Source organism: Danio rerio, chromosome 7 (assembly GCF_052040795.2).
Source record: "Danio rerio strain M-AB ecotype USA chromosome 7, GRCz13ab, whole genome shotgun sequence".
In the NCBI taxonomy this organism is placed as follows: Eukaryota; Metazoa; Chordata; class Actinopteri; order Cypriniformes; family Danionidae; genus Danio; species Danio rerio.
The window spans coordinates 74120743-74133391 of record NC_141027.1 but is presented as its reverse complement, the minus strand read 5'-3'; the positions used below and the strand labels follow the sequence as shown (position 1 = coordinate 74133391).

Sequence of the window (12649 nt, the reverse complement as noted above, 5' to 3'; positions counted from 1 at the left end):
CATGCAGTGTGTAACACAACTCTAGGTGAATGAAAACATCAAGCTGAGGTTTAAATCTGAAAGTGCAGCATGCAAAACTATTGATTCTTTAGTGAAATATTTGACTCAGAGTTGAATAAACGAATCGAGTTGGGTTCGGATCTTTTGTTTGATCGCATCGACTGTACATCCAGTACATATGGTACATCATCAAATATGTACTTCCATTTCCGGTAAAATATGCACGCGCTTTCCCTTCACACACTAGCGGAGGCGCGAGGGATCACAGGACTGATAATGATGCGAAGATGACAATCCCTGACAGATGGAGATTCGGCTGAGGGGAATAAAGGGTTAAAGTTAATTTTACAACAATACCACAGTATAGCCAACCTAGTGCTGTGAATGTTAATGTCATTTTTCAGATTTTTGGTATAAAAACTTACGCTGCAATGCGGGATTCATCGGCTGTTTGCTATTGAAGGACTTACTAACTTTGTCAGTAACTTTTACAGTTCATATGGACCGGTTTCTTCTTCCTCGGGATCATAACATGTAAGTGTAATTAAAATTGTTGTCTTGTTTTGTGTAGTTTGCAAAATATGTGTTTAATTGTGTGTTATAAGTTGTAATCATAGCGCGCGGCTGGTAATCACGTATCAGTGTTTGTATTGTATCTCTCAGGTTAAATCTGCATGTGGCTCTTCACATATCGCATCCAAAACCACGGTAAAAACGTGACGCGTGCTTTACCATTTTAAGTGTGTTTCTGATCCTCTGCTGTTTGCCCAGCAAAAAAATAAGACCCAGACAAGACTCAAACCAGTGACTTCCTTGCTATGAGGCGATCATGCTACCAACTGCGCCACCGTGGCGCCCAGTTCTGACATATGTCTATTTAAATTATACATCCGCTCTCTGTTCAACTTCAGCCAATTCTACACTCTCCCCATCATCCCCAACTCCTCCTAGCTCATTTCTGATATCAGTTCGAAGTATTAACCAATTACATGCTAATCAGACTTGTGTCTCTTGAGTTTACATTACCTCATAATCAATCGTAATTAATAATCACTCTGTCCATCCATGCCTGCATGAACGGGCAGATGGAGTTTTGGCCAAAACAGAACCATCCCACCAATACTAAGTGCATGCTTAATATACAGCGGAGAAAATAAGTATTGAACACGTCACCATTTGTCTCAGAAAACATATTTCCAAAGTTGCTGTTGACTTGAAATGTTCACCGAATTTTAGTAATAAGAAATCCATATATGCAAAGAAAACAAAACTAATTAGTTTACAAATGAAGTAAAAAAAGTGTTGAACACATGAAGAAAGGGAGGTGTAGAAGAGACATGGAAAGCCCAGACAGCAGCTGAAATCTCTCAGTAGTTCAAACCTCTGCCCTTTGTCATTGTAAATAAATATTAGCTGCTTCAGTCCAACATCTACATTATCAGGATGATGAAGATGAAACCAGAGCGGACATTTCAGCAAGACAATAATCCAAAACACAGCCAGGGAGACTCTCAAATGCTTTCATTGAAAGAAAATCAAGCTGTAGAATGGCCTAGCCAATCACCTGACATGAATCCAAAAGAGAATACAAATTAAAGATAAGATTTGATAAATGAGACCCATACCTATTTTTGACGGAAGTGATCCTGACTGAATTACTTTACATGACTATAGTTACAAATCCTTAGGTGAGGCATTCAGCATGTGATTAGGACTCCTACTGGATTCCTAATGAACCAACAGCCCTTACAAATCTTGAGCATGTGCACAAAACAGCCAAGCCTTTTTTTAAACAAAGCTGCAATTCTCTGAACGGTTCAGAGAGTGTTTTTGCCTTCATGACCCTTTTACCTCTCGCTCCTATGAGGTGTGCCGCTCAATGGAGGAATCACAGAGGATCTGGATCCGTGTGTGAAATTAGATGTTTAACTGGCTGGAAGAGGACGAGCGAGCGCATCTTAACTAGCACCTAGCCAAAGGTCTCTTGTTCAGTCAGCCATCCGCCGCTGCTCAGCGCAACTTCCCATCTGCCAATACGCATTACAGAGGATTTAGTAATTAAGTGGTAAGTTGAGGACTAAATTGGGTGTTTGCGGGCCACAGATCTACCCCGAGGTCCCCGCAGCCATGCAGATAGGGGATTCTAATTGCTGGGGATATTGATCATTCCCGGCGAGGGCGTGCTGGGGGATTTCGCAAGCCATCGATTAGCTGTTCCTGTGGCCACTTCGCCAATGGCAGAGAAAGAGGTAAGAGAGCCATGTGGGGCTTTCATGGGATCTCCCAACGCTCGTCACCACCTGAAAAAGCCACACATCACCTAGTCAAACGCTCGCTTCACTGCCCAGACACCATTTTTAGGAGAGTGGACTTGTCTATTGGCTTGTTTGGGTGTAATCTGGAGGGTTGAGGATGTTTGGGTTGGTCAACACCTCTCGCTTCTGCTGCTGGAAGCTTTTCCTTTGCCTTTCCAAGAGTGATTTGTAACACTGCGATGGGTCTGATTTGTTGATCCATGCATGAGCTCATCGTCGCTGGGTTCTCGTAATTAGTTTCATTAAATATTCACGCTTGCCTTCTCTAATTAAATCCAACCCCTCTCTCAAGCTTACCATTCCTGCATGCCCCAATTAAGATGTGTTCTGGTCTGTTTGACTGACTAGTCGAGTTGAAGACGTTTTGCAGTGTACTGAAGTGTCACACTCTCTCATGCCCATACACACTTCCTAATGAAAATAAAAACCCAGCTCTAACCAAGTGTTTCCCAACCCTGTTCCTAAAGGCATGCCAACACTACACATTTTTAACCTCTCCCTAATCAAACACACCTGAATCAACTCATCAGAACTTTAGAAGAGACTCCTAGAACTGAAGTTAACAGGTGAGATAAGGGAGACTTTCAAAATATGTACTGTTGGTGTGCCTCCAGGAACAGGGTTGGGAAACACTGCACTAACCATTGAATAAGTATTGCACCTAGAACATACCTGCCAACACATTTCCTGGGAGTCTCCCGTATTTCAGGCCCATCTCCCGTTTTGTCTCCCAGAAATCTTCTGGAATTTTTAAATTTGTGCTTCAGCCTACATTTTTGTGAAACTGTAAAACATACATAAACTGTCTGATGGCAATATCTAGGTTAAATGAACACAACAGGGCACTCAATGCCAACAACTTTGGTTTCTTTTTACAATAATGATATTTGCAGGAGGAAATAATCAGCCCTTACCTATTTATTATACTACTGAACGATATCATAAAAGAATGCAAACCAGCTTAGCACCCAGTCAACTTAGGAAATTGGCGCATGAACCCAGTACAGCTGACAATTCTGGCATATGCTAATAATGTGGTACTCATGGCGAACTGAGGAGGGGTTGCAACCCAACTTGAATGCACAACTGCAGAAATAAGGTCTGAACATTAACCCAGCCAAAACAGAGTCTATAGTCAAAGGTCCAACACTCCATAAAGCTGGACAACATTGTCTTGAAGCAAGTGGAAGAGTTGAAATACCTTGGAACAGTGTTAAGTCAGGATGGGAAACCTGAAAAGGATCTCAACACGAGGGCACCGCATCTGGCAGACTATTTCAAGCTTTAAACTTAGCCCATCTGGGAAAGAAAGAAATCTCCACCAGAACAAAGCTAGCTGCTATAACTCCACCTATGTGTCTTACCTATGGTTGTGAGTCTTGGGTACTTACTAGCAGCAGGAAGAACAGACTGCAGGCGATGGACCTAAGACAAGTTATTGCAAAAAACTCATAGAGAACGGATAAGGAACCAGACCATCAGGACAAACCTACAAGTCAAACCACTGACTGAAATAATTGACAGGCATAAGATAAGGTGGTTCGGTCATGTCGTGAGGAGGAAAAACCACAGGGTTCCAAAGCAGATGCTTGAGGCAAGAACCCAAGGACATCCAAGAGGCAGGCCTCGAATGAAATAGATGGACTCACTTAACCCAGCATTCCAAAAGATAGGAGTAGACCTAAACTGCACCAGAACAGTGGCTGCAGACAGGAAAAGGTGGCAGAAACTTTGTTCAGCCTCTACACCGCAAGGTAGAAAAGGCCAGGAATAAGTAAGAAAGATATTCGCAGGGACATATCAATGAAAAAAAGGATTATTTTTATGCAGTTCTTTGCACATATCAAGTAAATACAAAAAGTGCCCTAAGTAACGTATTTCAGATTCGCAAAAATGTAGACAGTGCTCTTAAATCTGAAATTTGCAGCAATATTTTACATAAATGTAGGCTAACGAACGTATTTCCATGGAGCCTGGGTTGAAAATGTTAATAATAATAATGATAATAATAATCAAGGAATAGTACCAGTTTCAGAGAATTAGTTTAAAGAGAGAACAGAGTGTGCATTCAGCTGGAGTCCACTTTATATACAATACACTTGATTGCAATTAGAAGGCAATGCATTATAGTTTACATTTATATATTTAATGGAATTAGCAGAACTGGATTTTTTTTATCCAGCTATGTAGACATAAAAATATCTATATGGATTGTGTAGGTTTTATAATAAGCCTTAAATGTTATAATCAAATAATTAAGCTACAGCTATAAATGATGATGAAGTACCTCATGATTAGTATGTCAGTGTACTTATTTAAAGCAGGACACAGGATTGTTACAGTATAGTGAATGTCCATGAGTGGCCCAGCCAGAGCCCAGACCTAAATCCTATCGAACATCTCTGGAGAGAACTGAAAATGGCTGTACACCGTCGCTTCCCATCCAACCTGATAGAGCTTGAGAGGTAGTGCAAAGATAAATGGGCAAAAATTCCAAAAGACAGGTGTGCCAAGCGTGTGGCATCATAATCAAAAAGACTTGAGGCTGTAATTGCTGCCAAAGGTGCATCAACAAAGTATTGAGCAAAGGCTGTAAATACAACAATTTCAAAAAATATTTTTTTACATTGTCAGTATGGGGTATTGTGTGTAGAATTTTTAGGAAATAAATTAATTTAATCCATTTTGGAATAACGCTGTAACATTAAAAAATGTGGAAAAACTGAAGCGCTATGAATAATTTCCGGATACACTGTAAAGTGTTAGTGTTCTGTAGTGCTTAAATAATGAAATAAGCCTCATGTGTTCCTCTACAGGAGTCTCCTGGAGCATCTGAAAGCAGAGGTCAGCAGCAGCAGACAGGATTTGCTCGGCGCTCAACATGAAGCTGCGAAACTCCAGCAGGAGAAACAGCAGATCCGGGAAGAGCTGAACGTCTGCAGAGAGAGCCTCTTAGCCATGCAGTCTAAGGTAAAGCCATTTCACACTCGTCCTGCACTGATTCAGGGCTTTAAACGCTGGCATTATTAAACAAAAGCGCTTCACAAAGCCCCCTCTAAGGTCAAGATCCACCGTATTGATCTGTATCGATCACCGAGTGCCTGAGGAACAGTGCATGCTGAGTGCATGCTCATGTGTACATGTGGATTTGTGGAAAGATCATGAACTCCACATGTCTGTGTGTCTGATATCCAGCATGATTTCAGATAGGCTTGTCTTGTGCTTTAATACAACAGCGTACATTCCAAATAGTTGACTTTACTTAAAAGAGTGAGTAAACCCAGTGGCTTAACATTTTTAAATGAATTATGTGCGTAATTATACAACCCCAATTCAGAAAAGGTTGGACAGTATGGAAAACGCAAATAAAAAAAAGAGAGTAGTGATTTGTAAATTTAGTTTCTCTCGTATTTCACTGCAGACAATACAACAAACATTATTTAATGTGTTTTTCATGATTTTTATTGTTTGTTTGTTTGTTTGTTTTCAAAATCCACACATATTTCAAATTTGGTTCTGGCAAAACCTTTTTAAAAAGTTGGGACAATATTTCAACAAGACAATGCAAAACCACTTACTGCACATATTACAAAGTCCTAGCTGGGGAGGAAGAGGAAACAGGTACTTAACTGGCCTGCCTGCAGTCCCGGCCTATCTCCAATAGAGAATGTGTGGCTCATTTTGAAGTGCAAATTTCGACAACAAAGACCCCGTACTGTTGGCCACCTTAAGACTTGTTGCAGGAAGAATGGGACAAAATTACACCTGAAGCACTCCATCACTTTGTGTCTTTAGTCCCTAAACAACCCTCAAAGTGTTGTAAAAAGGAATGCCAACATTTCAAAGTTGCTCTGATCGATTGGTATTGGCCAATAAACATATTTAAAAAAAGTTTTGTCAATATTTCAACAAGACAATGCAAGTCTTTTTGTCTAAATGTATAGCCCTAAGCCACTACAAATACCCTAAGTTCCATTTAACAGCCATCTTCGTTTTGAAAAATCCCCCCTTCCACCCCTACTCCTTCTTCTTACCTAAACTACCCAACTTTTTCTGATTTGGGGTTGTACATAGTAAAGCCAAGTTAATAGTTATAGGTTACAACAGCTTTACTCCCTATTTAAGTAAACTAATAGCTTTTTAGAGTGTGGACTCAAAAAAAGAGATTTTTGCTGCTTGTTCAAAATTACTTATTTACAATAAGCTTAAACAACACAATACTTGAGATTTGTTTTGGGACAACTTTTTATGTTCAGGCAAAGACTATATATTTCAATAAAGGGGCTTTGGTTCAATCAATTTGTTTTTAACAAAAAAATTTTTTATAAGAGATAATGTGATAAAAATAGCATTAAAGGGCAATCCAGCGGGCTGACAGTCATCCCAGTGGTTCAGTATTATTATTATTATATTATAGGGCTGGGCGATAATTCGATATCGATAATTATCACAGTATAAAATTTTTCGATAAAACGATAATGACAGTTCGATAATTGCTCGATAATATTTTGCCACTATGCGTAACGTTGCGCAAGCATTTTGCAGCCTGCCCTTCCGACTGCCACACAAGTTTACAGCCATACAGTGTTAGTTGCATTGAAAGGAGTAACAAAGAAATAAGGTAAAAAAGGTCAGAATCACAGACATTGTTGACGAGAAACGTCACTAGACTTGAACAAGTAAATGCTGAATTAAGATTGTTCTTTTGTTTATTATCTTATTATTTATATTGTCAGACAGCTAAAACATTTTACTAAATGTGTAAATCAGCTGCACAAAGCCATTGGCATGCTGAAAATCTTATATAATTGATAGATATAAAGATTTTACATTTATCGTGATAAATATCGATATCGACTGATATGAAAAAAAATATCATGATAATTGTTTTTGCCATATCGCCCAGCTCTATAATATTATTACCTGTTATTATTACTTCCAGAGTGTATGTGTTTCCAAAGAGCATCTCACACCTCTAAAATTCACCATGTTTTTATTTCATTTTGTCTTTTTTAGGAAAAAGTCTTCACCAAATCAAATTGTTTTCAATTGAAAAATAACGATATAGTTTAAATGATGTGAACATGTACAAATGAGGAGGAAATGTGATTTTATTGCTTTTCTGGGGTGCTGTAAATATGTTAGTTTGAAGCAGAGCTATTCACTGTGATCATCTGGCTGTAAATTTACTCTTCTATCTTTAGAAATGTTGATAGATCTCATGATGCAAAAGTCTCCAGCTCGGTAACAGTTTCAAATTAATCTCCCTAATCCCAGTTTAATATCTGCCATGCAGGAGTAGAACTCTAATTTATCCAGCCATCTGAACGAATATGTCAGCCGTGGAGCTCTTTCCATATCAGTTTATCTGAGATGCTCTGCTCTATTAGGGGGTCATATCATGAGGATTAAAATGTACCATATTTAAAAGTGTGGTTTAATCTACTGCAAAAACATTCGGTAACTTTTAAAATGCCAAACTCACAGACATTTGTTTCAGGGAAAAATCTGATGTCTGATGTCAGCAAGAATGAATGAATACATTTTTTATTTATAATATATTATTATTTTACTATTAAAATGATTATTATATTCATTCAATCATTCGGCTCAGTCTCTTATTTATCAGGGGTCGCCACAGCGAAATGAACCAACTATTCCCTCATATGTTGTACACATATGTCGGGACTCGAATGAGCAACCTTCTTGCTGTAAGACAACAGTGCTAACCGTGTTGCCCTATTATATTATTCATATCATTATAGTTAATAAAATCTACAGTATTTATTGTTCGTACATTTTGCCTACAAAATAATGGGGAGCAAGCAGAACTTATGCTTCTAAAAGAGAGCTAATAATATTTTTACTTATCCTCCAAATAAACTTTAGTCATCAAAAAAAAATCATTATAATAGTCGGTAACACTTTATTTTGATGGTCCATTTGAGTATTAGTAGACTGTCTGTTTAATATCTGTTGATAATCTGCTCCTTCAACAGACATTTAACTGACTATAACTTTGCAAGTACATGGCAACTTACACAAACCCTGAACCTAACAGTCTACTTATAATCTAACAAGTTGGCATGTAGATGCAATGTAACTTAAATTCAACAAACGGCATCAAGTGGGATCTAATAGTCTGGGGGGAGGGAGGGTTGGGGGGGATTCTCAATGGAAGCTTTAAGTAAAATCTGAATCTAGATATAAATCAAGAATAGTATGTAATTACTTGTCTACAGCAGCAAAACAGAACACTAAATTAAAAAGCTCAACAAATAAAAAGGCATCAAAAGTAATAGAAACACATGCCTGTTTATGTGTGTCTCAGCTGAGTGAACAGGAGAATCTGATAAACCCTCTGCAGCTCCTCAATCTCAGTCTGCAGGAGGAAGGAGTGAAGCTTCAGAAGGAGCTGCAGATCTGCAGGAGAGAACTGGAGAGCAGACACACACAACAGCAAAAACACCAGCAAGAGGTACAACCACATGATAATAACCCAGACTAACCCGCTGGCGTTAGTTCACCGTTTCTAACTTATTCAGCCCTAATCACATAGGATGGTTTAATGGGTTTAAAGATCCCGCGAAGTGCTTTGAAAAGTGTATTTTTTTTATCCACTATTTGGTCTAATCTGAAAATAAAGAGAGGGCGGGACATAGAGTAGCTCCTCTTCTTAAAAAAGCCAATAGTGTTTTGTTTTTGTCAACTCTGGCAGTAAGAGTGGTTGAGTTCAAGCGCATCAATCGAAAAGCAAATGTGAAGTGTCTTGAAGGGGGCGGGTCACATCAGACACTACAGAGGATTTGATGGGTCAGAAGATTTGAGAACTAAACTACTAATACAATGGTGGGGGAAACACTGGCTGTTTCTCAATTCCAAGAACGCAGAGAACGGACTTGTGTTCTTGTGGAGACCGGTCTTTCCAGGTGTCCTCGGAAGAACGAACTCAGGAGACCGCGAGGGCAGAGAACGCGTCCTTTGAGAATTTAGATGCTGCGTTCTTCCTGATGGTCACATGACCTTCACATGTTTTAAATGGTAAATTATTTAAACATTACAGCATTCATACAACGATTTATTGTTTTTCCCCTTTTCAAAATATATACTTTGCATAAAAACATTATAAATATATGTTGCACAACATAAATAAAACAGATTTTAATACGAATTTCAGCAAACAAACACCCTTAATGTGTTTATTCCTTTATTAAGATGTTCATGGTATTGTTTACTGTCACCGTTTCATTTAGGGAAACTCCTGAGGTAAATAAGTCATATCTATGAACTTTAATGATAAATCTAGATAAAATGCAGCGCTTCCCACCTTCAGTCGCAATGACTTCTGGGACTTCCAGAGCAAGTTCGGTGCTCAAGTCTGCATCGGTGCGTCCTCGATATCAAGAACACATCCGGGAAGTTTCACGCGTCCTCCGTACTTGCGGTCTTGAGTATTGGAACTGAACTTAGGCAGCTGATGATGACGTTTCACGAGAACACGAGGACGCAAGACCGCTGAAGAACGCATATTGAGAAACAGCCACTGACTTACACTCACCGGCCACCAAATTAGGTTCACCTGTCCAACTGCTTGTTAACTCAAACTTCTAATCAGCCAATCACATGGCAGCAACTCAATGCATTTAGGCATAGAGACATGGTCAGGATGATCTGCTGCAGTATAAACCGAGCATCAGAATGGGGATGAAAGGTGATTTAGGTGACTTTGAATGTGGCATGGTTGTTGGTGCCAGACGTGCTGCTCTGAGTATTTCAGAAACTGCTGATCTACATAGAATGGGCCGAAAAAGAGAAACAATCGAGTGAGCGGCAGTTCTGTGGGCGCAAATGCCTTGTTGACGCCAGAGGTCAGTGGAGAAGGGTCAGACTGGTTCAAGTTGATAGAAAGGCAACAGTAACTCAGATCGTTACAACCGAGGTATGCAGAAGAGCATCTCTGAAAGCACAACACGTCCAACCTTGAGGCGGATGGGCTACAGCAGCAGAAGACCTCACCGGGTGCCACTCCTGTCAGCTAAGAACAGGAAACTGAGGCTACAATTCACACAGACTCACCAAAATTGGACAAAAACGGTGCATGGTTTGATGAGTCTCGATATCTGTTGCGACACTGAAATAGTGTCAACATGAAAGCATGGATCCATTCTGCCTTGTATCAACGGTTCAGGCTGGTGGTGGTGTAATGGTGTGGGGGATATTTTCCTGGCACACTTTGGGCCCATTAGTACCAATTAAGCATCATGTCAACACCACAGCCTACCTGAGTATTGTTGCTGACCCTGTCCATCACTTTATGACCACAGTGTACTCCTCTTCTGATGGCTACTTCCACCAGGATAACGCCCCATGTCATAAACCGCGAATCATCTCAGACTGGTTTCTTGAACATGACAATGAGCTTACTGTAGTCAAATGGCCTCCATAGTCACCACCTTGTAGTCCTTACCTTGTGGTGACATGTTTTTGGTCCCCATGAGGAAAATAGCTCATAAATCACATTTGATGAAGTATTTTGAAAGTTCTGTCATCATTTACTCATCCTCCACTTGTTCCATACCTTTATTAGTTTCTTCCTTCTGAACACAAAGGAATATATGGTTTCCGCTACATTCATTCTTTCATGGCGGGGCGCCACACCAAAATTCATCCCGCCACGGCTACAGCTTCTTTTTAATATCAAAACATTCATTAATTGTTGTTTTTAATAGCGGATTATAATCGCACCAAAACGCATTAAAAGGTAAGTGAATAATAACAGCGTGAAATTTTCTGTCACTGCAGTAGTACTGTGCGCTATTTGTTTAACATTTTAAGGTGACGTGCTGACAGACTGGCTGACTTACTGAGAGGTGTGCGATGTGTGAGGCCAGCAAACACGACGTAGCTTTCAGTTAAGATGAACACAGTTTCCATAATTATACTTTATTTATAGATAAAGGTCTGTGATTCTGCATACAAAGACTTTAACGTTATCTTGCTGGTGTTTATAGCCGTTTCACTTTACTTCAGGACGCAATAATCCCGATCTGTAGGGCTATTGGAGACATTTATAAATATTCCTAGCAAATCTAATAAATGTTGGAGACATACTCACTACATAAACGCACTAAATCACACTTCAGCAGTGTTTATTTGAGAGCGCACGAGAAGATCTGCGCTTGAGCTGCGTGTTTGAGGGCGTGCAAGAAGTTTTGTGCATGAGCAGAGGAAATCGGCGCGCAAGCAGAGATTGGCATGCTGGTATTAACATTACATAAATGCAATCCCGACATGTAATACTGCGCTCAACACATTTCTCCATTTGTCATTGAAATAATGCCATAGTTAGTTGGTAGAGTTGTGTAAAAGACCTGCCACCACAGCTGGATAAAAATCCTAGAGGAAACACTGGAATATATACTTTTTCCTACTATAGATGTCATTGGCTGTTTTTTTCATCCAACAGTCTTCAGAATATCTTGTTTTGTAGAAGATAGAAAGTAAGTTTACAACCACTTGAGAGTAAGTAAATTATCAACTCTTCCTTTAATGCATGCCGCTGTATGTAAAGAAAGTGTGTATGTTAGAGTAAGCACCATGCTACTTGTATTGCTGCTCAGATGAGCTGTCTGCAGGCTGTGGTGTGCAGACTGAAGCTGGAGCTGGAGCAGCAGCAGGAGAGCTTGAAACAGGCGGATCAGAGAAGCAGAGAGCTGAGACTGGAGCTCAGCACAGCGCAGGCCTCTCAGAAAGACTACATGGAGCTGGTAAACTCTCCACTATAACATGTAACATATGAAGAACTGCAGACAACCATGAGCGGCTAACTGTGTGTTCCAGCTGGCGGAGTACAGCAGAGAGGTGTCTGTTCAGAGGAGTGAGCAGAGCCGTCTGATCCAGGTGACGGAGGACAGAGCGGCTCTGGAGGAGAGAGTCAGGCTGATGACTGCGGATTTGCACAGAGAGCGCACTCACAACAGGTCATCACAGGAGGAGGTCAGAGTCTGGGCTACATTCTTCTTACATTTGTAAGACACTAACTACTAACAACTAACATAGTATGTTTTACGCAGCGGTTGCCCTTCAAGCTGCAACCCATCACTGGGAAACACCCTCACACTCATTCACACACATACTCCATGGACAATACAGCTTACCCGATTCACCTATAGAGCATGTCTTTTGACTTGTGGGGGAAACCGGAGCACCCGGAGGAAACCCAAGCGAACACGGACATGCAACCTCCACACAGAAACAACAACTGACCCAGCTGAGGCTCGAACCAGCGACCTTCTTGCTGTGAGGTGATCGTGCTACCCATTGTGCCACCCTAA

The 12649-nt window shown here is 40.3% G+C and overlaps 2 protein-coding genes across 21 annotated transcripts in view; both read left to right on the top strand.

Moving 5' to 3' along the window:
* The window catches only part of znf143a (zinc finger protein 143a), a 705859-nt gene that overhangs the window by 66080 nt on the left and 627130 nt on the right, over window positions 1-12649 (top strand). The gene's annotated exons all lie outside the window — the stretch shown is intronic.
* Window positions 1-12649, top strand: part of pmfbp1 (polyamine modulated factor 1 binding protein 1) — a 326759-nt gene that overhangs the window by 287653 nt on the left and 26457 nt on the right. For 13 of the 20 annotated variants that reach the window (XR_015496469.1, XR_015496468.1, XM_087262201.1 and 10 more), the window contains 4 exons: window positions 5132-5285; window positions 8647-8793; window positions 11936-12082; window positions 12156-12311. Coding sequence is in view for 18 of the 20 variants with exons in the window: in XM_087262201.1 (XP_087118327.1) it covers window positions 5132-5285; window positions 8647-8793; window positions 11936-12082; window positions 12156-12311 (604 nt within the window). In the remaining 2 variants the exon portion in view is untranslated. The remainder of the gene's footprint in view (window positions 1-5131; window positions 5286-8646; window positions 8794-11935; window positions 12083-12155; window positions 12312-12649) is intronic. The other 7 variants (XM_087262205.1, XM_087262215.1, XM_087262213.1 and 4 more) reach the window with 1 other exon arrangement.